This window comes from Numenius arquata, chromosome 4 (genome assembly GCF_964106895.1).
Source record: "Numenius arquata chromosome 4, bNumArq3.hap1.1, whole genome shotgun sequence".
Taxonomy (NCBI): Eukaryota; Metazoa; Chordata; class Aves; order Charadriiformes; family Scolopacidae; genus Numenius; species Numenius arquata.
This window is the reverse complement of record NC_133579.1, coordinates 7,597,768-7,625,322: the sequence shown is the minus strand read 5'-3', so window position 1 is coordinate 7,625,322 and position 27,555 is coordinate 7,597,768. Positions and strand designations below refer to the sequence as shown.

Genomic DNA, 27,555 nt, shown 5'->3' with positions numbered 1-27,555 from the left:
TCTCTTTTGGTTTTCATGAAGGAATTGTAAGTATAATACTGCTCCTTCCTTCTCCTGCTGCATCACCAGCAGCCTTGAAATATGAAACATGTCTCATGTTCATCAGTTTCTCAGTAAACAAGGTCAGAGGGACTTCTCTAAACATGACCATCAAATTGAGCATCTTTTAAAATCTCCTTGGGAACGAAACATAACAGTATTCCAGAAATGAAAGATTTTATTTACAAGAGGTGTTTGCACTGACCACGTGCCAGATACTTACATTTTAAATGCGTCAGCAACATTTATCAAGCTGTTTTCCTCTGCATGTTTACCATTTTTCTTTGCCATTGGCTGTGACCTAGCCAAGCGCAAACACTGAAACAGGGCATAATAATCAAATATTAAAAACCAAAACAAAAAAAAAAGAGACAAAACCCCTTGAGAGCAAAGAAAGCTGTGACACCGATGCCTCAGACCTCACAGTTTATTCCCACAGCTGTGATAACAAAGTGTTACTTCGCAACATTTGATAGACGCTAACCCACATGGCAAATCCATATTCCTACTCAAGAAGAAGTTACTGAAATAGATGAGAGTGACTCTGTGTGTGCTGTTAGACAAATGGCATTCCTTACAGTTGACAATTGTTAAAAGCACTCGATAACACTGTGCAGTCTCTGGCATTGTTGTACACAGAAAGCCTTGGCTGTTTCCTATGATTATATATTCATAATTATATTTTCATTAAACTGAACTGTCTGTCAGCTCCTGATTTCCCAAGTCATTTTCATATTGCAGCTGAAAATTTTCTAAGCCAATATCAAGGAATGACATGCAAAGTCAAAAGACAAATGCCTCATCAACTGTAAATAATGCTCCAGCAAATCTGCATTTTGAGGGTAAAGAAGTTATGGAGAGCAAAGCAGCAAATCACAAAGGCAGATTTCTTGCTGGTAACTAGCAGTAACAGACTGGCAGGATGTAATTCACCCATTAATTTTCAGGTGTGGCCAGAATAAAGCAGTTAAGAGAGGAAAACAACAAAAGGACTCCTGGAGCCGGAATCTGCACTGAGTGTCCCTTTGGTCAGGGTGAATGTAAATGGCCACAGACGGACTGAGAGGACAGATTTTTGGGGTGGGATGAAAAGGGCAAATCAGTGTCATGGAGATGCTCACAAACTGGTGTGTGTGGAAACGGGAGTATTTTGTGGGCATACAGCTGACAATTTTGCACATATATTTTACAGCTACCTTGGAGTTGAAATGGGGAAATGTGGAAATCTAAATCTGAATGAATTATTTAAAGTATCAGGATAACTCAAGTCTCATTCATCTCCAGTGAGGAAGTTGGGTTTTGGCATTAAAGTGGCATCCGTTCAACTTCAGTGTATTTCCCTTGAGCATGACCTAAAGACCTATTTGTTGTTAATTCAGATGAATTTTCCTGTTTGTACTTCATTGATAAGCTGTTAGAAAATCTTTAGTACGTTACTATGTTTGCCACTTTCACTGCTCCAAGTGGAATGAGGGTGGGTGATGTTTACTAAACTAAGCAGACATTATATATACTGTGTGGGTTGCAGTGCAGCCAGTACCCATTAGGGTAGATCTTAAGGCCTGATCAGACAAGCAGTAGTTGAGGCTGAAGATGATTTGAGCAAAGACAGGTATTTTAAACCCAGATCAGTTCAAAGAAGCAGGTTTCTTCACTGAACTGGGACTATGGTAATCTGGATGGAGGGCAGAAGAGAGAAAAGAGAGCAGGGTGTTCTACTGGAGACAACTTTTCATTTGAATCTTTGGCAGCTGGAACAGTCTGCCTGGCTGTGGTCCTACTTGAATTAATAGCAATAATTTATAGTTAATATTTTAAATAAATATGGTGGAATTTTGTTTTAGATTGTCTCCAGTACCATGGGGTAAATCTATCTCTGTTGCCTGTTAAAAAAAATTAATGCTTAAGTGACATTCTAATCAATGAAGTTGCTTTTCAGGCTGTAAGTCCATGGAGACATAGGATAGGCACTGTGTTTTGTATAGTACCTGGTATGACAGTTCTTCTGCCAGACAGAAGCTCCTAAGCACAATTACGAAATAAACGATAAATGTTTGCAATTTTGTTTCTCCTGTTTAATGGCCTACTTTCATGTTAAAATTACTGGGGTAAGGGGGGAGGCAAGTTATTTATCTCATTTTTCTTATAATAATTGAAAACATCTTTTATTCCCCCTGTTTTACCTTAAATAACACAAAGTCAGAGGTTTTCACGCTTTTTTCCCCTCCCTGTCTCCTAGGAAACCGATCTCATGACCTTTAACATCTCCATGCACCGCTCTTGGTGGCGGGAACACGGGCCCGGCTGCGTACGAAGGGTGGTGCGTCCTTCTGCTCCTGGCGTCCTAGAAGATTACTCCTACGTCTCCGTCACAGGCTGCATAATTGATTTCCAGTACCTAGAGGTCATTCACAGCGCTATCCAAATACTCCTCTCCGTAAGTTCCCGTTTCCTCCGGTACTCGGATCCTGGCAGTCCTTTCGCCTGCAGCCTGCTGCTGTTGGGTGCCTCTGTCCTGAAAGGGGGACGTAGGAGTCAATGGATAACAGCACAGATTTTTAACTGTATTTAGAAGGAGATAATGATCCTAAAATGTGCACTACTCTCTTCTTTCCTTATATCTCATAAAGCTCTGTACAGGCATAGTCCCCATTCTGGCCTTTGCTGGGATGGGTGAAAATTAAATTGAGTTCTTGGCCCTCATTCATTGAGAAATGTACAGCAAAGGAGAGCAGACTTGTCCAAAATTAATTTGCCTAAACTGTTCCAAAGTTCACAATTAAGGACGGTATTTATTGAGCCCTGAATGTAGATATAGTTTACATGATACTTGGCTAAGTTTCTTCCCAAAGTGAGATATGGATGTAACACTTGAAAAAGGTGAGAGTATTAGGAACTAAAGTACTCGTTTATATTTAACCATATTATTTGTTCTTTCCTGGAACTCTGAGTTGTCAGAATACTCTGCCTCCATGATCAAGGTTTTGTAGTCGCAATACTTACAACTACAAGTTGCAATAAAAACTGCAAACACATGAAGTTGTTATAAAAAGCCTGTAATGTGGAGAAGCGCTGGGGCTGGATGAGTTGCTTTGGGAGCAACAGCCCAGTCTTGGCCACAGTCTTTCCTCAATCTGATGGCTGCTTCTGCTTGTGATGAAAGGGTTGTTTGGCATGAGCTGTGTATGATCTCCTAGAAGTGGTGGCTCTTTCTCTATATAGCTGTGTGTAGTACATAGCAACCAACCCACCCAAAGTGGTTGCACAGAAGTCTGATACACCCCAGATGTCCAGACCTATTCTGAGAACATAAATGATCATGGGTAGTGGTCCTAACCGTGGCCACCAGTGCTTGTCAGGCAGTGGGAGAAAAGATGCAGTCTGCAGTCCACAGCTAGTAGTCAAGGGATCTTCCTGGTCTGAGCAGCCAGAAAGACTGGATATTCCTGGTGTATTCAATACTTCAAGCTGGTTTACCAACTGACCAGTAAATACTGCCATTAGCAAAGTAAAAGGGATGTGATGTGCAGGAAAAATCTCACACATTAGTTTAAAATTATTTTCAAATTTTAATTTTTGCATTTTTTCAAGATAAGGACATTTCTTCTTAGAAAGAAAAAAATCAGTGCACATGGTTACATCTGTCATCCTGTCCAACTGTCTAGAATGAAGTAGTCTACAAGTTGAAGGTAACTTCTCTACATTACCAAATCATAGAATCATAGAATGATTAGAGTTGGAAGGGACCTTAAGGATCATCAAGTTCCAACCCCCTGCCACGGGCAGGGACACCTCCCACCAGCCCAGGTTGCTCAAAGCCCCATCCATCCTGGCCTTGAACACCTCCAGGGATGGGGCAGCCACAACTTTTCTGGGCAACCTGTTCCAGTGCCTCCTCACCCTCACAGTAAAGATTTTCTTCCTAATATCCAACATGTGACATCACAAGCACCTACACAAGCCTTCTCCTGAATGTCATTCAGTCGGACAGCAAAGACTTTGAGTCAGGATCTTTTCTAGTGAAGACAAAATTACTTCTCTTGAGGCCCAGCCCTGTGTACCTCAATATACATTATGTTTCTGTGAAAGCAGGCCTTGCGGAAGAATTCTGCACACATCATCTGCAAAGCTTCACTGAATGCACCTTCCTTGCTCTTGTAGGGACCTGAAACTCAAAGCAGGTTGCTTCTCCTATGAGCTCTTCAGTTGTAGCAAATTCCCCTCCCAATGCAGTGTCATTCATTCTGCCTCAGTGAGCCTGAACAAGTGAAACTGAAGTGTGGTTGGCTTAACAGGAGAAAACCATAAATATTCCCAATACTTCCTCACTTCTACAAAAAAAAATGCATTGTGTTAGAAAATTTTCTAGAATTTTTGTGATTAGAAACAAATTTAGAATTTAGTGGAAATACAGCTGGTTGTTGAAATCAGGAAATGTTTTCTTCTGCACTTATCAGTGCAGCACAGTTCTGGTCAAAATTTACCAAATGACAGGAACAAAAATATTAATATTAGAATAATAGAATTAAAACATTTAGTATATACAAACTAAAAGAAATATGAAAATGGAAAACTTTAAAGATTTTGTAATAATTATAAAGCATAAGATGTAACAGGCCTTCCCTTTCTTGTGGAGTGACTGATTGCCTGAAACAATCATAAATAAACTCTGGATACAATTCATTGCAAGTTCAAAATGTGCCAGGAATTTATAAGGCTTGACTGTGAATTAAATAGTTGCCACTTTCAGATACTGCTTTTGACTGATATACACAATATTAAAATTAAAATCCCAGACACAAAGTAAGGTTTTCATCCAGTCTTATTGTCTTGCTATCCCATCTGTGACGCATTATGATGAGCATACCATGAGTCGGTACTTCAGTTTCCATTCTGAATTGTAATATAGGCTTGTTTAATTAACTGTCACAGGACAGAAGTCACCACCTAGATTATCAGATTTGTTGTAGTTTCCTCCCATTTTCTGAGTACTGTTGACCTGAGGAAGTTCCCATTCATTTCGGATGCATAACTCCTTTCCTAATTGGGGTACCAATTTCAATTGTTAGTTAAAAGGTCATTTAGGTTGTCTTTTTACAGTACTGAAGAATTGTAGATCAGAAGAGTCTTCTTTTTTCTTTCCTTTTCCTAGTAGCTGGTCTTAGCTTATTCCTTTTTGGACCTTACAACCTACTTAATTTTCATAACATTTTTATGTAGCAGTAGTAGCGTAACAAACCATTTTACAGTGTAACAAAAACTTTATTGGCATAACAAATCATTTTAGCATGGTAACCCTTGGCCAAACGACTGGGAAGGTGAGCACTTCCATTGGGTAAGGGGTTAGAGTCTCTGCAGGAAGAAATCCCTCCAGGGGTAAATATTGGATAGCTGTCGAGATATATAACTCTCTAGCAGCAGCTCTCCATTTTTGAAAGGTGACTTTTATTGAATTTTTTTTTTTTTTTTACCATTATAAAAAATTTTATATGCACAGAATCTTGCAGCTGTGACTACATTAGACCCTGCTTCAAGGAATAGGCTCGACAGGGATTTATTTAATTCTAACACAGTAAGGCTCTTTCTGTATTTGTGACATATTTTCTTGAACTTTTAATTGCAACTTTTTCACCTTTTTTGTTTAGAAAACAGTTAACATATCACATGTTAACATGTTAACAATGTTCAACATTATTCCAAAGCGGGTATGAAAGATATACTTCTTCTTCTTCATCATCATCATCATCACCACCAAGAACACTTGTCTCTTAGCCATGTAAATAGTCTGTTAAGGGGGGCCATTAGGGCTACAAAGATGATGAGGGGCCTGAAGCATCTCTCTTACGAGGAGAGGCTGAGGGACTTGGGTCTTTTTAGTCTAGAGAAGAGAAGACTGAGGGGGGGATCTGACCAATATTTATAAGTACTTAAAGGGTAGGTGCCAGGAGGACGGCGCCAGTCTTTTTTCAGTGGTGCCCAGGGACAGGACAAGAGGAAATGGGCACAAACTTGAATATAAGAAGTTCCACCTAAACATGAGGAGCAACTTCTTTACTTTGAAGGTGTCAGAGCCCTGGAACAGGCTGCCCAGAGAGGTGGTGGAGTCTCCTTCTCCGGAGACATTCAAAACCCACTTGGACATGTTCCTGTGCAACCTGCTCTGGGTGGACCTGCTTTGGCAGGGGGGTTGGACTAGATGATCTCCAGAGGTCCCTTCCAACCCCATATGATTCTGTGATTCTCAAAGATTTGTTAGTAAGTTTAGTGATCACCAGATCATTAAAAATCAGAAGAATGTTTTCAGCCTGAGCAATGTGACACAAGAGCTGTTGGTCTCCAGAACAGACTGCAGAAAAGATGGCTTGTGCAAATGGCTTTTGAAGTTACCCCCAGTTCTTAGTAGCAGTTGCTTTATTATATTTTTACACCGATCTATGCCTCGTGCAGTTCCTCCAGAGTTTATGGCATTAGATGAGGAATGCATACAGCCCTTTGCCAGTATCAAGCCTTCAGTGTTAAAAAAATATTACCAAGAGCAAAAAAAATTAGTGAGAGACTGTATCTGCACCTACATTCCAGAAACGGCCTTGTCGCTTCTCGTTAGATTTAGTTAGACCTCGTTATGCATGGTGGTGCGTAGGTAGTAAAACACACAAGTATATTTGTCTAATTACCAGTCTGGGTCAATAGAACAACTACATGTGACACAATCAAGAAAAATCTGTGATTTTTCCATCTCAGTTGTCCTCTCTGGGGGCATCTGCTTTTTCAAGCAGCTCATTTAAAGGAACGGAAACCACTCATTTATTCATTAACTGTTATGATATGGATTTGTGAAAAAGAGTTAGGCAGCTTCTGCAGTGGAGCTGGCTAAAGGTGAGGGGATTTAAGCACTAGCAATTTAAGCACTAGCAATACAGTAGTGCCTTCACCTTGTCAACTAATCAATATGAGAACTAAATAGACATTTTGCAGTACTTGATATAGGTTTGGTTTCCACTTTACATGAAAATTACTATGGCATTTTTTTCAATATTGTACCAAAAATTCAGTGAAATTGTGTGCAGGTATTATGAAATATTTTTATTTACATGAAAAGTATTTAGGTTAAAAATAAAAGTAAATTCCTTTCTTTTTTTTTAGTTCATTAATATTTCAATAAAATTATGCAGAAACATTGGAGATGAAGATTTGGAGAATATCCATTTTTTTCCCCTTCACCTTTTGCCCAAAATTACCTCCCCCACGGCAGAAACAGTGTAATAGACTATATTTCTGCAACTTATTTACTGTAATTCTCACTAGATTCTTTCATTCGGATCCATTTCCAGTGTTTTCAAGTTAATCTGAACTAACACAGAACAGGGAACTGCAGTGGCCCCCTGTGCAGTAAACTCGGTGTTCGCTGATTCAAATACAAGGCAGCATCTCTGCAAATAGGCAGGAGAGGCGGTGGAAGAGGTAAAGACATGTTAAAGTGCCTCAGCAAAATTGTGTGCCTAAATGCTATCCTCAGAGCTGAGCAGAATACAGAGCTGAGCAGAATTTATGTTATGTCAGGAATTTTGAAATTATAAGAGAAAGTGCCGTTCTGCACTACAACAAATACCAGCAATTTAAACGCTTTTTTAGAGAATGAGGAGATCCAATATTTTTCATTTAGAAAAAGTGAAGCAGTGTTTCCTTTATACTTTAGGGATGTTTTATTGACTGTATTGTCTGAAACCGTGAACTGTTTGGTGGGCGACTGGGACACCAAAGATCCTGGAAACACGTGTTTAATTCAGAGCACGGTGTCGCAGATGGAAATATTTCACACGGCTATGATTCAGCAGCAATTCAAAAATTTATTAATGATTTGAGGTAGATCAAGAGGTTGCATTTTATCAGCACTTAATCATTAACCGATTTAAGGATTTCACACAGAATCACACACAGAATCTTAGTGGTTGGAAGGGACCTTTGAGATCATCGAGTCCAACCACATAAAAAAAAAAAAAAAAAACACAAAAACAAACAAACAAGCAAACAAAAAAAAAACCAACAACAACAAAAAAAAAACCCACACCAAAAAAAAAAAAAAAGCACCCACCAACTAAACCCCACACCCACAACCTCACACACAACACCGCACCACAAACCAACAATCCCGGGCACTAGAGCATGCCCTGAAGTGCCATGTCTACACGTTTCTTAAATACCTCCAGGGATGGTGACTCCACCACCTCCCTGGGCAGGCTGTTCCAGTGCCTGACCACTCTTTCAGTAAAGTAATTCTTCCTAATATCTAATCTAAACCTCCCCTGCCGCAGCTTCATACCATTTCCTCTGGTCCTGTCGTTATTCCCTTGGGAGAAGAGGCCAACCCCCGCCTCTCTACAGTTTCCTTTCAGGTAGTTGTAGAGGGCAATGAGGTCTCCCCTTAGCCTCCTCTTCTCCAAACTAAACATGCCCAGTTACCTCAGCCTCTCCTCATAGGACTTGTTCTCCAGACCCCTCACCAGCTTGGTGGCTCTCCTCTGGACACGCTCCAGCACTTCAATGTCTTTCGTGTAGTGAGGGGCCCAGAACTGAACACAGCACTCGAGGTGAGGCCTCACCAGTGCCGAGTACAGAGGCACGATGAGTTCAGTACAATTGCACGATTTTGCGAGGTGATTTAATAAAATAATTGAACGGCGACTTAATTACGGATTTGAAAATGACAAGATTGACTCTAACTTACTATAGGGTGTTCTAAATCAATACATATGTGTATGGACACAAACATCGCTCGAGGGGCCACACACACACGCACAGTGTCTTTAACTGCTTGGACCAAGGTCCCTTCACAGCCGGCGACTCCAGTGAACAGATGGGTCACTCCTTTCGACTCCTCACACACACACAGAGAAACAGACAGAAAGTATTTGGATCCAGTAAAATATAAGAACAACCACACTCATAAAAGATAATATGTATATCAGAAACCCATAGGCAGAGAAGTGGATGGAAGAGAAGCTAACCTACAGTTAAAATTTACCTGTTCTCAAGTTTAGAGTAGATTCTCACAATGTACTGACATTCCTCAACGGGCAATAATTGAGACTCCAGAGGGTTGACTCACTCTGGCCCTTTAATCCTCGAGCTGTTTGCCTGAGCGGTGTCCCAACTCAGGGGAGATGCTGGTCATAGCCCACTGTGATACAGGAGAGTTCAAAGGGTCTTGCTAGAGCCACTATTTATAGGATGCAAAACTTTCGTCAGGTACTGCTCCACTGCAGCCCAACTTGGACAATGGGATATTCTCGTACTTTCCACCAGTTGTGCAAGCCCAGAACTTGCTAGATCTTGAAGTTCTGGTATCGCTCCCCCCTCTTTGGGCCATGATCTATATAATGTCAGGAGTGATCGATTATCATTGTTGATGACAAGCAATAGGGGACACAGGACCCAGGTGTGTTAAGGGCCTTGCCATAACGTTCTGGTCCATCACCCTACACGTTCTTTCTTTCTTTTATGTTGGATCACCGTGTGCGCCAGGTGTTAATCTGTTGTGATAACATTCTGGTCCATTGTACTGTTACGTGGCCCAGGTGGGAGAAAATCACGCCAAGCACCTAACGGGGGAGGAGGGTTGCACCACCACACACGGTGCTCCCAAGGGTATTTATCTTCATGCCTCTCAGGACACTCCCAAGATTTCAGCAACCTCTGTAACAATCAGGATAGTTTCCTCAGAAGGTGGAATCAAATTCCTACCTTTCTGGCAACCTGCAGTTCCATGCAGCAGCTCTGCTGTGTCTCCAGCACTGGCTGCGTCAGGTCTGCTCCAGTTGCAAAGCTGATCAACCAGCCAAGGAAATTAACTCCTTCTCTAGGCTAAGTGTGTGCACAGTGATTGACAGCTCTGGTTGAATAGGCTTGACTTTGTTGTTGTTGTTGTTTTTTATTTCCAGAAAACAAAATTCTAATTGATTTTTACATGCAGACGTGCTTGTAAGTAATGAAAAGATATTTTAATTAAGAGGGTCTGATTCCTTAGTCTGCACGTGTACGTGGAGCATGAAGGATGCTGGCAAAGCAGCGGGAAACCTCACGCTACAGTCTCTCCGATCCTTACAGCAATAGAGCTGTGCTCACTCGTACTCACCAGAATGATTCCTTCTGAATATTGTAGCTGATAGCCATGTGACCAGACTTTCTTATATGGGGAAAAAATATTCACTGATTAAAGCCCCTCTCTGTGTAAGCTTCCGCTGACAGGACATTTTTCTTTTAATCATGTACTGAATTCACAGCCTAGCTCTTCCATTAAAATATGTCCCCTGAATGTGACCTGACTGCAGAAAGAACTCTTCTTTTCTCTCAGCCACCGTCCCCGATGATTTGCAGCGCGCTCTGTTTTGTCCTAGGGAAATAAGAGAAGTCAGAGCAGGGATTTCACTGAACAAGCAGTGAAACAGCTCATACTCCTCAAGCTTTGAGGGAAAGATTTGGTTTTCACCAAGGAATAAAGTCAACGTGCGTGTGTGCTCACCTTAGGACAACTCACAGAAAGACAGAGTTTTCTGGAAAAATATAGTTTGATTTAGGAAGATGGAAATGCAGACTAAGTTTTAAAAGGCCTCTGTTCTTTAAATGCTGCCTTCAGAAGTTTTTATAGTTAACACTGCTGGCCCAAATGCTGTAGTATATGTGTGTCTTTTGACAGTTCTTTCTTCACTGTCTGGTATTGCAGAAACTGTCGTAAAACTTCTTTTAACTATTTCCTTTATATTTCTGCAAAGCGGAGCAGGGAATTCCACCAGCAGGTACACAGTCCAGCACGGGGTGTGTTTCCCCAGCACTCACGTAGGTGACAGGTTTGGAAACAGGGCACAGTGCACTCGTTATGGGGCTGTTCCATCCTCTGCTACAAAGATCCATTTAGCTCCTATCGGCTCTCCTGTGGAGGTGCTGGGCATGGAAACAGCCCAGTTTGTGCAAATCCCTTAGACACAGCGTGCAGGGAAAGACACTGAGCCTATATGTAAAATATAACCCACAAGACTCCCTCACACAGGTAGCAGACAGCAGAGTTTAGGTGACACTGCAATATAACACGGGAGACTAATACAAAGTTTTTACATGAGAACAGCCAAGGCACATGTTGAGAAGTACCCAAGAAGTGATGCTTTACAATATTAAGGTAGTAATTTAGGTAGAAGTTGTGTTTTTCTTTGTTTTTTTTTCAGCTTGAATTTGTTTTCCAGTGGCTGTCAGGCTTGCCTAAGGAAGTAAGCACTTTTAATACACTTTTACAGAACAAAAGAAATGAGTCTCATGTCATGGAAAGACACACAGAGGTGAGGAGGACGGCAGTTGAGGTTGTGGCTAGGAATAAGTATATATAAGGATATTTGTGTTCTCTGAAGGGTCGGAGTAGATAGAGATTGAGTGAAACGGATGCTTGAGGCATTTATTTGCTGTGGTTTGATTATGATTTGAACAGGTAATATTGCTAGTGGTCTTGAAAGGGAGACTGATGTGAATTAGTTTCAAGCTTGTAAGTTTTTGTCTGGTGTCAATAACTGTTCTGAGAGAACAAAATGACCTTCGAGTAGAAGCCTGAAAAGCAAATTTCATTTATTCTCACCCTTGCATATTATGTGGAAGGCTTCCGTTGAAACAATTGCCTACATTGAATGACAAAAAAGATGAATAATGCTGTTGCTCCGTACTTCTAATGTTCATCTGAATTAAAATGATAATCGAATAAATCAGGTGTTGTGAAAGACATCTGCCAGATCTCTCTCTGAATCTATGATACAGGTAAAGATTTCTTTCAAGAAAACATTCCTAGTAATGTGGAACCTTTCTAGCTTAACTTTCCATTACCTCCTATGTAAATTCCTGCTATGTAGATTAATTGATAATCATTGTGAATGACAGTAACAAGTAGTAGATAATTAAACAGTTTCTAAAAGGACATGATCATTTCCATTTTTACTTGTGATTAGTTTAATTTATTTTTACTTTGCACCTGATATATTCACACATGTACAGTATACACATTCAAATAAATAGTTAAAATACAAAGATCAGCATAGAAAACTAAAGCTGCATTCTGGTCACTTATACCAGGTAGCTTGAGTGCTTATTCAAATAAAACACTGATTTACAGAAAGAGTTTTCAAGAGTAAAGTCCTGCATGGTGGCTATTTGTAATACCCTCTCCATCACCTGTAGGCTTTTCTTACAAATTTGATCTTCCTGGTAGCTCTCATCACTAAGAGCCAGGGATTGCCAAGTTCATCCTCCCTGGATACTAACTTTTTACTCAGGCAAACAGGAGTGAACTGGAAAGAACCAAGCATTTCATTATTGCTTCTTCTCCCCTGCCTCTTCCTGGGACCATAATTTCACCAGTAACTCCACCTGAAGATGATCTCCCTGAACCAGTCCCTAGAGGACTGGTAGCTTTAAGCCCAGAACACAACTGGACTGCAAGCTTTAAATTTCTTTTACTTCTCCACTTTATTTCCTTATTTTCTCTACCACTTGTGCAGTGAGATCTGGCTTAACGATAAAGAAAGGCATCTGTTGCCTCACTGCTGTGACTCTACCATTGCTTTAGGCAGCTAAAGTTTTCTAAATATTTTGTTATGGGTACAAATGATCAAGAGTGGAAGTGAGTCATGGGCAGCCATGTCATTCTGGGGTTTTCCAGCACCGACTTGACATGTAAGCGCCAGTGCTAGAAAGTGAACCTATATATTCTGACTCTTTGGCATGTGTTTATCTTGTTTTGTCTGAAAAAAGTCAAGCTTAGATTACCCCAGACCATTTCACCTAACTTGCTTTAGAAAGCAACTTTGGTGCTATTCCTTAAAATTTCAGATAGAGAAGGGGATTACTTCTTAAAAACAAAAAAAATAAAAATAAAAAAGAGAAAGAGAAGAGAGAAGAGAAGAGAAGAGAAGAGAAGAGAAGAGAAGAGAAGAGAAGAGAAGAGAAGAGAAGAGAAGAGAAGAGAAGAGAAGAGAAGAGAAGAGAAGAGGCTGAGTTAAAAACATAGGTTTAAAGCTCCCCTTTAAACATCATCTTAAAGATGCCTTTCCCACCCAAAATGCGGAACAACATCTGGAGCTATGGATATGTCATGTCCCATAGTCATTTGCCTGTCTCTCCCCAGGGTCTCTCTAGCCCAAATACACAGTGGGCAGGGAGGTGGCACTGTCGTGGCACTTGCCACGGGTTGGATGCCACGTGTTCATGCATTCAATGAAGGCAGCTTGACCTGCCGCATTATGGCTCGCCTCTTCACTCTCCCAGTCAAACCTGAAGGAAAGAAATACTAGATTTTTCCTTTTTTTTTCTTAATTCAAATTTTTCCTTGATATCTTACATATCAAATGTTTTAACAATTTGTATTACTAGCTCAGTACTTAAAAAGATATACAAAGAGCTGGATTTTACAGTGAAAAATGAGCCAATTAAATATTACAATAAAGAGAAAAGATTTTATTAACATCTTACCCCTTCTTAGGTTCAAAATACATTTTCTGTCCACATGGCAGCATTTACAGGCCCTGTTTAATGATCAGTTCCTTACATTCACAAGACCTAAGAACGATTTTGAAACCAGCTTCCTAACCTGGTTTCTATCAACCCAAGACCCAGCAACAACTCTTGTGTAGGAGAATAGCAACCCAGGATCAATATTAATTGTCCAGGGACAATTTTATGAATGTTTGTTAGTAGTATTTGCACCTTTTCTTTTTTCTTTTTTTTTTTTTTGTTTTGTGGAGAGGGGAGATCTTAAGTAATATTTGAAGGTTTGAAGTTTTTGGCTTTCTCCACACTTTTGTCATTTTATGTAATTTTTTTTTCTTCTAAATGTAACAGAACTTTTTCCTTCAGTACTTTATTTACTTAAAAGCTTGGGTGAACAACAGTCTATGATAGATTAAACTGTTCTATTGCTTTTATCTCAAACTGAACCAAACAAAGCTACTATAATTGAAAAGAAAAGATTTATCTGCATAAACTACATAGGCAAGGGTATCAGCCAAATTCAGCAGACATTTGAAACTTCCCCCTATTCTGGAAGGCAGTGATTTAGGTGTTCATGTAAGCAGAAAAACACCCATCAAAGTGATTCTTTACCAAAACCAAACTTTAAAGGGAAGAGAAAAATCTCTGTGCTCCATTTGTTATTTTTAGGGAGTGGTGGAAGCCGTGTTTAACTCATTTGTGGACACAAACCATAGCCTCATTTAAACACATTTCAGTCTTCAGTAATGAAAGTCTCATTATCTGTGTCATCGTGTTGTTCACTGGTAATGTGGGCAGTATCTGCCTCATGCTACCAAGCTTTAACATGTGATACAATATACACATCCGGGACAGGCCCTTCCAACTGGAATGCTTAATAGATGTAATATAATGATCAAATTTAGTGACTATCCTGAGAAATTTTCCTATTACAACATTCTCTTTGGCCTTAACTTTTTTATTTTCTTGTGCAAATCCTACATAAATGATGTAAAGATGGGACCTTAATCAGGGCTTGTTGTACCAGAGAGTTTGTCTGCTATTTCTAACCACAGAATTTTTTCTAATGCGAGCTAGAATACTAATATAAAATTATAGTGATACAGTATAATGTGTAATTATCTTAATGTTATCATATGATATATAAATAATAATATCATTCTCCCTAGCAATCTTACCTAACTACAATATAATCCAAGTAATTAGGCTCCAAGGGAAAAGCACAAAGACTTCAGGATATCTTAATCTGCTCATTTTTGCACAGTCAGCTGAAGTGGGCTATGAAAGTCATAAAAAGAGCAGTTCACCATTCCCCTCTGATGCTCCCAATGAACCCAGCAGGGCCAGAAAATGAGTTTCAGCATCACCCTCTATTTCCTATCACGTCTGGACGATGCTGCTAGTCATATGGTTTAGTTTTAAGTAGTCCTGTGAGAAGCAGGGAGATGGACTCGATGACCCCTATGGGTCCCTTCCAACTTGATATATTCTGTGATTCTATGATTCTCTGAGTATTATCATCACAGTTTTGGCCATGACAGATGCCAACGCTGGGCACAGTGGAGGTCAGGGACTATGCCCATGAGCCAAGGTGGATGAACCCACCCTGTTTGGATTGTGCAGGGGGTGAGATGGAGAGGACATAGGTGCCAAGGTGCGAGCCATGCCAGCTACACCACTTACCCTGCGGCAGCCGAGATTGTGCCTTGGCCCATTTTATTTACTCCTACCATGTAGCCCATGGAAGCAAGAGTGCTGTGGGATTTATTTGCTTGGGTTTTCCATGATTCACTGTCAAGAATTGGACGTTTCCATGGTGTTTGTGCCTGACGCAGTTAGAAAAATTGTTCAGGGTTTGGGACTATTTTGGTCTTTTTTTTTTTCCCTGTTCCCCTGTTTTCCACATTTCCTGTCCAGTTTTCATTGGTACAGAGAGGCTGCATTGGCCAGGTCTGAGATCACACACAACCCCACATGAACAAGATTTCATACTTAACCTCCAGGAATTCTTGAGGAAACATACTCAATTTCAGCAGAACGTGACTGCTTGGTACCAAATCAGTTTGTTATTTCATAGAAATGCACTCTTCAGCTCCTATACCAAATGTGGGAGGTATCCAATTTACTCTTGTGATAGAGTGGCTGTAAGAGTTGGGTGTTTGCTTTCGGTTTTAAGCCTTTCAGAAATTCTTCTTATTTTACTGATTTATGGATTTTGTCCCCAGACGATGGAGATAGGGCTCCATAGGAGGTCTGTAGACAAGAAGCATAAATAATGTTGAAATCTCCCAGGCACTGTTTTTTTCATGATTTTATATTGGCATATCCTCATACCTCCAGGCTAAGAATATTTCATAGCCACTGGTGTTTTCTCCTTTGGTCTGTTAGTTTCAGTCTAGAGGTGCCACTTGAAAATAGCTGATTAGGGATTTTTCTTTTTCATAGGGGAGTCATTCATTTTTATTAAAATACTGTAAACTAACACCACTAAAACACACCACCATTTTCATCAGAAATAATTCCGGTGAAATAAATGGAAATACACAGTTGTAAAGCTGATGAAAGTGAAAAATAAGCCCCTAGGTGCTCATTGATAAAGAATTTATATAGGAAACAATGAATAAGGAGAAGATTGCCCAGGCCTTGCAGTTTCCAGGACTTTCACATATTTCCAGCAGCATTATTGAACCTAGGGCGCTCATTACAATAAATAGCGTGTTTCTAGACACTCATTTCTTTGTAGGGTTTTACAGAGGGGATGGAAGTTGTATTCCCTCTGGTGAGAAGGGATGCATCCACACATGTGCTATACAGGGTGCCTGATTTCATGAAAGACCAAAGGAATATCAGCATGATATATTTCTTTCTAACTACCAGCCACTGCATATCAAGCCACCCGAGGGAATAATGTCATCCAGAAAAAGGCTTTATTCGCTTAAAGCTCTCCTAACTTGCATTTATTTCTGTGTTTTGAAATGCTTTGAACAGAAATGACATTGAAAAGTACTTGATCTATAAACCCTTCCAAACCAACTGTTTCGCTTTCATATTAATATTCTCGACCTCTTTCTTGAGGGGAAAGTCTTTCAGCGGTAGATGTCAACATGGGGACTTATCTTTTGGGGTCTTCTTTAGAGCCTGAATAGAGATTCAAAGACTTCAAAGAGAGAAAGGAGAGAGCTGGGAGATGAAGAGGCACCAGACTTCTCTGCTCCCTGTCACCTGGGAAAGTTTTACCAGTGAATGAAGGAATTTTACAATTGCAGCCATTTCTCTCCTCTGAGCAAGCCACCCCAAGCACCACACCAGCCCACGGAGCCTGCAGCCAGGGGATAAGGAAACTGGGGACAGACTGCCTGGTCTCAGCTCCATTTTTCAGGCTCAGGGACAAGAACAGGCAAAAATGTCCTGCAACTCAGAGTCTGACCTTGCTTTTGTTGACACCTGCATTGCAAGCTGAGTGACAATGCCTGTCACATGCATCAGGAACAATTACACCCCTCTTGCTGCCCCTGCTTCAACACCAACACCTGCTCCACAGATTAGGGGCCCCCTGATCTGCAGAGGAAGAATTTTTTAGCATGGTGGAGATTGATGACCTCCATCCAGTGAGAAATTGAAGCACTTTATCACGTAAAATAAGGCAAACACACACAGTAAATGGAAATATCCTGAAATGAGTTAGGAACTTTGTAACTTACCCTGGTGCAGACGAGCTGGACTTTTGAGGCAGGTTGTAAAGAAGTTTTTCAGAGAATAAAGTATGAGCTTTGATTCTTCTTTTACTTGAGCAAAATTAAAAATGTCAATAAAGTAAGTGGGATGTGGGATTATCTGTACAGCTTTGAAGTGGCAGTTGGAGTGCATCCATTCTTATGATCCAACATATTCAAAACAATAAAGATAAAAGTAATGCTTTACATGGAACATCATCTGTGCCTTTAGCATATGCAAAGACTTTTCCTTGAAAAGTTTTGCATATTTCCATGCTGAATTAAACCCTTTTTTTTTTTTGACAGAATTCCTTTCATTTGAGGAAACAGAGGAAACGGAGGCTCTTGAGAATGAAAGTGCATCTGCACAGCACAGACTCACTTTCAAACTCCTTTCATCTCTTATTTTTCAGTTTCTAATTTGTCGCTGATGTCAGCATTTCAGTCTCTGGCTGAGATTATGATTTTCTGATAAAAGAGAAGTTTCAACAGCAAATAAACTGAATAGTGGGGGACAACCAGAATAAATACAAAAAGACAAGACACATTTAGGGCTAAGCCTGACTGTTTACACCTGTCAGAAATAGCAGACCTTGCCAATTGCCCCAGTCATGAATACGTTAAATTGAAATTCACATCCTACACCTGAGCCATGTTCATTCTGAACATAAAATAGAGTAATAAAAACTAAATGCAGTTATTCCTTTCTTGACTCTGTAGAGATAAGTTGTTTTTGTGGGTTTGCTCTGCTTGTTGATAGAATTTCCTACCAGGAGCAAAAATATTGGATGTACGAATGTAATATATTGATTTGTCCTTACAGAATACATTTATGTGAATATAAACTATACAGAATATAGTTTTGTCCTTGAAGAATACATGCACTTCTAATCTGTAAGATGCCAGGTCCCTGGACAATTACAGTTCTATATTGCCATGCTCAAATTCTAGGTGCTTCAAGGAGCTCAAGTAGAAATTTAAAAAAGAAAAACATGTTTTGTAATTGTGGTCTGTCAGATAGACTCTATAAACACAGAAGCTGGGCTGGTTTACATCAGAATGCATTTGGTTATTCACTACACAATGGACTGAATAATCCTATAAATATTTATGAGTAAACCACAGAGGATTTACTCTTTCTTCCAGCATGTGGAGATTTTATAATGTGCACCATGTTAGTTCAAAGTAAAACCTAATGTTTTGGTTACTACTTAATACATCTAACAGCATGGCTCTGCCTCACATATGCGTACTCTCTAGACAGTTACTCACAGACAATATTTTGGGGCGTAATTCAGGAGGAACTAGTCTATGACCACGTAATTTTCAAAGCCAATACGTGAAGCATACGGTGGGGCTGAAGAGGATGTAAGGTAGGAGTTGTTTCACACTTTGACCTGAGACAGCATCAGCTGGGCTCTGTGGATTAGTAGTTTATAAATGGGTAGTTCAGTCTGAGCAACACTCCTACTGGAAAGTAATGGAGACAAACATAAAAACCCCAGGAGAATCAAATTAGACTTTATTGGTTGGATTTTTGCAGGTACAATGGCTTTAAGAATGCCAACTGCCAACTCAGTGAGCCTTATGGTCTGCAAAGCTGCCCTGTTCCTGAAATAGGTAACTCATTTGGTTTCTGATACTATCACATGAATAAGTCTACGCTCAGTTCAAATTTAGTGTTAATATCTTTCAGCTGAGAGCAATTTCCATGCTTTCCTTGTCTACCTCCTCCATGTTTCACCTTTAGTTATAAAACAGACTGCAAAAAATACGCTCCCTTCCTACTTTTCTCTTACCTATCAACTTTAGGACTTTTTTTTTTTTTTTCATTTGTCAGTTGTTCTAAACTGAGGGTTAAGTCATTTATGTTCCTGTTTTGACATGTCTCTCTGCTGCTGATCAGTCATGTCACGTATGTTCCACTCTGAAGAGTGGACATAAGCAAATGGCATTAACTCAGGTTTCTGCTGAACCCCAGATCAGGTTCTGTTGAAATCAGAACCTCTAATTCTGAACACAAGAGATGCCAGGTGAACCCTAGTGTGAGCACACAGAAGATTAAGGTGTCCAGAACCCATGGGAACAGGCTAACGTTTGATGAATAATCTTGTTACAGTTCTTGCAATACTTAGTACTGATAGTGTACATTTATACTGGTGTTTCACTTCTGATGAGGGTTGACTTTTACAGCACGTCTCTCAGCCATGCCAGCTTCCTGTGCTCTGGGTCACATCAAGGAGAGATCTCCAAGTACATGAGCTGCATTCCCTCTGCATGAAACTCATCGGGCAGATGAGCACTTCAGTCATGAGAGCCCCAAAGGGGCATTCAGTTGATGGGATCAGATTAGAGCCAGTCCAAAAGCTCAAGCCAAACCAAAACAGAAGAACCTGGTATTTACATAGTGTGGATATGAGGGTCTCACGTCCAGCTGTTTGACTGCACAGTTCTGTGCCTGTTGGTCTGAACTGCTTGCTAGTCTACCCACAGCCCTGGTGGTCATTGTCATTGAGGTTGCCTACCTTTATAAAACATTTTCCACTAGCATATAATTCTACCAAATTTGAAACATCCTGCCTAAAATTTTCCCTGGTAGCTAACGCCGGACTTAACTATCCAACTTTTTCTGAGAATGAGACCAAGATAAACTGCTCCACTCTGCCAGTTAGAAAAAATGAGGAGATCCTTGTTGTAGAACAGGAGTCTGCTGGGAGGAAGAGATGGAAGGGAGACTCTAACATTCAATGTTTTTGCTCTCTGACTACACAGAAATCTGACGGAGTCTTGTTTCAGTAATTTCTCTTACATGTGCATATTCCTTCTCTGATGATTCTGTTAATGCAGAGCAGGCTCCAGCCCTCAGAGCTGCCTTGCACTGTCCCCATAGATGAGCTGCAAGGGGAAACCAGCAAACCTTTCACTTAGAGTAGCTCCTCCAGGAGCGACCGAAAGGGATTGCCTTTTGATCTCATGTTTTTGCTGATGACATGTGCGGAGGCAAGGTAAACAAGGACCAACAGAGAAGACAGAAAAGTGAAAAATGCATGAAGAGGCCAAGTGATAAAAGAAGAGTGGAAATTCTCTGCCTCTAGTGTTAGGTGTGCTCTTCAGAGAAGACATAAGCTGACTCTAGGCAGTACATTCACACCCCATATGAAAGCACAGATGCTCTCTTTCTTGTACACATTTTGATCCATCCTTCACAGTTAGCGTTAAGCACCTTTCCATATCAGTACCTGAACTATTGTGCTTGCCTAATCTAGCCTGACATTTCTGGGTTAAGTGTTAGCCACAGTTAGTGTGTCTGAACTCAAGTGAAAGACCATTACTAATTAAGTACCAATTTTGAAATACCCCAATTCTCTTAGCTTTATTCTTCTATGCCTTTATGTAGACAGTAATTGACACTGGGCTATTTCATAGCTGCTCATATTAGGACTAATTGCTGTTTACTCTTTTTCAAGAAAAAAAAGGATGCAAAGGCTCAGAAGAATTGCTAGTTGCTGCTCAGGTGACGTGTACTGTAAAATCTAGGGCAAATTACACTATTTTTATCATTCTTTTTTTCCTTTGTAGTGACTTTCTCTCATCTGTCTGATTCTGAAAAAAAAATGCTGGAGATCTTCAGCAGATTCTGAGCACCTTCCTGATCAAACTCTTTGATGTAAATGTGTTGGCGGAGTGATTCTGTTTGTGCCTGTCCACACAGGTAAGCACAGTGCCCAGTGCTTGGCAAACAGAAACGCCATCATCTGCCAATGAGTAAAATAAGGCAGCCCTGGAGGAAGGGCTCATAGCAGTAGTCAGACCGTGAGATGGTTTTTCCCTCCCATTGTTTCCTCTCTCCTTTTGTGTTGTGAGCAGTTGCTTAGATGCTGTGATTAGGCTTCATCCAGTGATATGTATCTGAAAATACAATCTGGTTAAGAGAGAGTGGGTGACCGTTTTCACCAGTTTGTTTGCCTGACCTTGGGCTACTGTCGTACAGGTCAGTGGTAATCGGAAACTTTCCAGAGCTTCTTCAGGATAATTTAGTGGCCAGAAAAGCTGGTTTAGACACCAAGATCAATTTGTTTTAGAAGTTATAATCCTGAATAAGCAGGCACACATTGCATCTGACTGTCATTTGCTAATTGGCATTTCGAGTTTCTCAGAACATCCGTTCACTTAAGTTTTAGTAGTGCCTTGTCTGTGGATTATGATTTACAACAGCCAAAGGGAGACACGTGGGACGAAGCAGACAGAACACGGGTGCCTGTCACACAGACATGTACTACTGCTTTTTAACTACCAGGCAAAGATTTAAATGAGCAAGGAGCCTTCAAAGAAAGCATCAGTCTCAGTAAGCAGTAAAAAAACCACTGTCATTAACACGGTTTCAACTGAGCAGACACGCTCAAAGCAATGCTGAAGATTTTGAGACCGGACAAGCACAAAGCATCAAAGGAATGCATAGATACTGTAGAAATTCCTCGCAGCTTTTTGCTAGGAAACATATCACAAAGAGAAAGAACAAGAGCACTCAGCCAGAGGAGAGAATTTTCTGGTTCTTTGCCACTATTAATATCTGTGATTGTGCAATCACAGCCTGGATCTGTTAAATTGGAGAGAATATTTAGAGGGGACAACTTCTAGCAGCAAATAATTACAAATAAATTTTTTTCCCACATTCATTCATGAATCTTATGTGAACAGACTGTTATTTTTGTTATTATGTTACAGAAAGTTATTCCGGAAACCTTCCACACAAATAAAGTTTAGGCAGTCTGTTACCTGCACAATTTTTTGATTTTACTAATTGTAAATAACTATCAGCTGGAAATGGGTCATTGGGCCATGTGTTTTAAGCCTTGTTCTCTAGTTATACAAACATGACTGTAATAGAGAGGAGGACTATTAAGATCAAGTGCTGGAACCCTTGATTCTCTCAGGGAGTAAAAAGGAATATTTCTTGTGGGGATGAGGATGTCCCTGAATTTCAGATTTCTTGTGGGTGAATTAGGAATGATTTTAATTCACACCTTTTCCTTTCATAAGCCATTTCTGTGCCTGGGTACAGTATGTCCGCTTTATGAGCACTATGACACTTCCTTTGGAAGCTGCTGGTTTGCCCTTCTTGTTAACAAGCCCACATGCTTCCTCTCCTAGAAGTGACATGCAATGACCATGCCTTCTCATGGGTGTCCCCTGGCTTGCCAGCCTGCCTGTGTGTGCCACTGGTGCTTTGAGACCACCCCAGCCCGGTGTCACCTCCCTGGTGAAAGGTGGCTGTGCAGCTGGATGTCGCCCCTTGTTGGGTGTGCAGATGTTTCTGGGTAGTCTCACATTATGACTGCTGGTACCATTCCTCTCTGGAGAGAGGGTAAGCACGAGTCCCTCTGAGTGACTAACAGCCACTTAACAGGATTGCCTAGCAGCTCCGCAAGCGGGATAAACAAGCTGGGATGGAAGGCAGCAATGCAGTAAAGCAGATGAGCTTGTGGCAGGTTGGAGGAGTGCTAGCGAAATGATAGGGCCTCTGGGAGACTTCATACTGTCTAAAACTTGTTTGAGGAGCTATCACACATCTGTTGAATGAGAGGAGACTGTATTCAATCAGCACAGTGTGATATTAATATGATTGTAAGAAAGGCTTGTGTTGATTGTGAGCATGATTGCATTACCACCATTCTAATCACCCTTCTGTCCTCCTGAGCTTTAAGTCTCTTTTCTCTCACCCTTCTACTACCTGCTGCTCAAAATGGGACAAGAAGTAAAAATATATAAATATAAATACCTAGATGTCCTCCCTCCCTAAGCATGCAACACATCCAGTGCTTTGTGCCTTTCTTCTCAACCCCTACGTAGGATTTATTTTTTTGGTCCTTCCTTTTCTCCATGCCCATGGTGAGGGCACTTCATGGTCATTTCTTATTGTTGCATTTAAGGACTCTATTTTGAGCTGAGTGGAAGTATTAAAAGGCAAGCTATCCACTGTGTGTTGGTTTCCAGGTATGAAAATGAACACTACCAGTGCCCCATCTTGTCTCTGCTTCCAGGCACTGCATACAAGTCTCTTCATCCTGCTGCCAACATTTCTTTCTGTCTTCCTCTCTTGCACTATCTCTGGAGTAAATAGCACTAGCCAATGAGCTATTCAGCGCCTTTTTTGAAAGACATGTCCAAAGAAACGACTTCGAGACATGCACAAGGAATTATTTTCTCTGCTTTGAACCTCTCCACAACTGATAACAGCCCACCCATCAGTAGTTCGTGGAGACTTTTAGACAACTACTAGCACCTGCCTTATCTAACCTACAGCCTATAAAGAATTCCTTAGATCTTTCCTTCTATTATCATACACCACACAAACACACACACACACTTTGCTTGTAGCTTGCTAACACACAGTATGCGTTTCACAGAAAGACATATGTGTGAAACCATTGTTCAAGCTCCCAGGACTCTGAAAAGCATTAGAAATATGTATTTATGCAATACCTAAAAAAAAGAAATGATTAGACATTGACTTATTATCCTCTTTGTGTCTTTTTCCTATGAGAAAGTAGCCTACATGGTTAATTTACTGCAGACATAGCTGCTGGGGATAACAGGTAAGCAAATAACTGACCCAGGCATATAGCCATAGAAAAAAAACCTGCTCTCAGTTAAGTCTTTTTCTAATCTGCAATGCTTATTAATGTGGCTCGGCATTACATATCTTTGCTAAAAAAATTCTACTGCTTGCAATGCTTACTCTAGTGCATGTAATATTTGTTCATTAAGACATCACTGAATATCTGAAAAAAGTTCCCTGGTATTCCAAGAGATCATCAGGCCTCACTTTCTGCACAGAGACAAGATCAAGTAAGCTTTACTATCTTTTATAGATGTTCATACAATCTGTTCTGCAAAGTCTGACCACGCTGTCTTTTCCGGTCTTCCTCATTAACAATTCTCATAACTAGAAAGTTTTCCAACCTAAATTTTCTTTGCTAAAAATAAAGACCATTTTTCCCCCCACATTTTTCATTCAGTGAACAAGGAAAAAAAGTCCATTTCTCTCTGGATTTTTTTTTTTATATATATTTTAAAACCGTTATCATACATCCTGCTGGTTACCATAGTCTTTTCTTCTCCAGATTAGCTACTTCTTCCAGTTCTTAGGTCACTCTCACCAAGTCTGTGATCATTGTCATTGTGCTCTGAATTCTCTCCAATATTTCCTGAAGTGTGGTGCCCAGCAGAGCACATGGTAGCTTATGTAAACTTTAACCACTGCTCTCATCCTACCACATATTTGCGCCAAATCCCCATTTAAAAATGTCACCCACTAAATGATAAAGAAGAGTTGAGCAGTGAGCCTCATTTATATCTTAGTTAAAATGGCCTTACTTCTTCATGGGTTGCTTCTGCTCTCACGGTGTGACCAAAGAGCCTCCCTAACTCTGACCTCTGCTGTCTTGCCAGTCTAAACTTTTATCATGTCTCTCTGCTGGCATCTCTGAGGCTCTTCCCTGGGCACCTACAAAGGTCGTACAAAACACGGGAAATGGAAACCAGACCAACGGTTGTAGTGGGTAAGAACAAACAAGGTTCCAGGTACATGATTCTTTCTTCATGTCTGGAAGCAGATCTGATAACAGATATTGTCTTGCTGTACGTATATTATTTTGCTACTGAGGCAATCACTAAAAGTCACTTCCTCCATTCAGAGAGTCCTTAAAATGAAGTGAGCATTGTGTAGCAAACCTAGAAAATGCCATTTTCCCATATTCTACATAGCAGCCAGAGGCAAAGCGATTTTTCAATTACTTTTGCTGTAAATGAAATATGCAGAAGGTATAGATTCTCTCTTAAGGAGGTCAATGTGGGAATAGAAACAGTAAGGGATATGTCAGTACTACTTAGTTAGTCATCCCTTAGCAAATATTTGTGTTAAATGTGTTTTGCACCAGTCTAATGTAGCCTGAAATTGCGCTGTGGATTAGAAGCAGGTTTGCCAACTACCTCGGGCGATTGCTCCATGAGGCCGCGTCTTGCCGGCTGAGCAGCACCCGACCATGGAGGGAAGCTCATCAAAATCAGTGAAGTAACAAACATGTCACCAAATGTGGGGAGAGGAGACACGGCCTCAGCCACAGGCATCTCTCGGGGGATCTTCTTCCCTGGCGAGGCACTGCCGGTGTCATCCCTTCCTGGGATGTGCAGCCCTTACTCTGTTATTAACTGGTTTAGTCCTGCGACCTCTCGCTACTCGGTGTTGACATACTCTTGCCACACAGTGTGTCACCATCTCTGCTGAGTTATGGGGTAGTTGCAAGAGAGGTAGAAATGAGTAGAGAAGGCAAGGAGTGGTAGGGTTAAGAGCAGACAAAGGTGGGATGCAAGTCAGAGGCGTGGGACTCACAGACATGTTTCATGCAAGCTATCAGTCTCTGATTTGGAGTGATTGATGCTCCCTTTGAACACGAGGGCTTGAGAGAAACATCAAATTAAATAAGAAGCTCAGAGACAGCTTCCAGGCTGCTGGAAACTTTCATCAGGCTCCGGCAGCCTTGGAAAGCAGCAAGAGAGAGAGTTGGGAGCACGTTAAGGCAATCAAGTCAAGCTGGCTATTTCTGATCTGAGAGTCAAACACACCATCAGGGATTGCAGCACCATTGATCAGCTGAGCACAGAGCTGTGCTGGTCTCATTGTCTGGAGGGGGGGTTGCCTTCTTCCAGGGGCTCTGTGGAGTGCTCGCCTTCCCTTGGTTAAACACGGTCCTGTGTCCTAAGCTCTCTTGAGTAGGCTGTTACTGGAAGGGAGATGGAAGGGTGGGCACACCTGGTAGAGCCTTTGATGCTGTTGGTTGGGACGAGGAGGTGTGCGCCATCCCTGGAGGTATTCAAAAGAACGGGTTGACATAGTGCTTAGTGACAAGGTTTAGTGTTGGGGTTTATTTTATCAGAGTTAGGTTGATGGTTGGACTAGATGATCTTAAAGGTCCCTTCCAACCTAGACATTTCTATGGTTCTATGATTCTATGGCTCTATGAGGCATCGCAATGGCACAGAGTAGAAGGTGGCAGGCAATTAAAACCATTTTCATTCAGAAAACACGAACGAGTTGCTCAGCCTCCACTTTTGCAATCCAGCTTACTGGCCACACTAATGAGTGCCTTAAAGGTTACAGGAGCATAGACCACCTTGTATAATTTAATAGGCATCATCAATAAGTCTAATTGAGCACCCCCGTGCTTCAAATGAACCTGTAAGCCCAGTGTCTGAGGAAGACCTGCGGGTTGAAATGAGGCTGGGAAATGATCCCAGTTTGAACTAATCTCATTATATCGATGCTATCTGAAAGTGTGGTTCACAGGCATGCAGGCACTTTTTTTTACCTTTATGTTTTTTCTGCCCTATTACCTCATTGTAAAATGCTTTTACAAGCAGAAAAAAATGAGAGGGATATTGCACTTTGCCGACCTCTATCTTAGCTTCGTTACGTTCAAAATACTCACAGGACTATACAATCTGAATGTGAATTGCACCTTGATATATATTCTTCAGGAAAGAAGAAACAATGTAAATAAATTAATATTTTTCATAAAACACTAATTGCATTGTAACTTTATGTTCATAAATATTGTTCTCCTTGGAAAAGTAAACTTTTGCAGGAATGATGTTGCAGCTATTATAAACTGCCAGCCTTTCTCAGGCTTTGTTTCACTGCTCAGTCCACTTGGCTTCATGGGGTAACTGCCGTCCACTCCCAAAATATGCAAGGGGAAAAAAACATATTAACCTAAATGGTTTATATGAAGGAAAACATAAGTTCTCAACAATTCCAGTATTTCCTTCTGTCTTTGTTTTTGTGGTTGAATTATACAGAAATGAGCCCTTAGAGGGACAATATATATGACATTTTATTACACTTATAAAATAATAAGCACTTTATATATTGTAAATATGTATTTATAAATATATATCGATATAATTTCTTAGGAATTCTAGGGTTGTGGAAAGGTATTTAAAAGTGGGAAAATAATTTTCCTAAAATCAGTTCAAATTGTGCTTTACTACAACAGTAAGTAATCATACTTTATTCTTTTTTTATTTTGCTACAGGGCATAATTTGGCTTTGTTGGCAAACTCTTCTTCCCTTTTTTGGCTAAACTACCAAGTTTTATACTGATTATGAACTTCAGTTTGCAAGTAGAGTTGGCTGTAAAATGTTGAAAAAATCTTAAATTCAAAAAAAAGGTTACATAATTTTATTTTCAAAGTTGTCTTTACTCATTTCAATTGATTAATATCT

The 27,555-nt window shown here is 40.5% G+C and overlaps 1 protein-coding gene across 1 annotated transcript in view; it reads left to right on the top strand.

Moving 5' to 3' along the window:
- Positions 1 to 27,555, top strand: part of NKAIN3 (sodium/potassium transporting ATPase interacting 3) — a 347,179-nt gene that overhangs the window by 279,890 nt on the left and 39,734 nt on the right. The window contains exon 4 of the mRNA XM_074146537.1: positions 2,279 to 2,476. Coding sequence (XP_074002638.1) covers positions 2,279 to 2,476 — 198 coding nt within the window. The remainder of the gene's footprint in view (positions 1 to 2,278; positions 2,477 to 27,555) is intronic.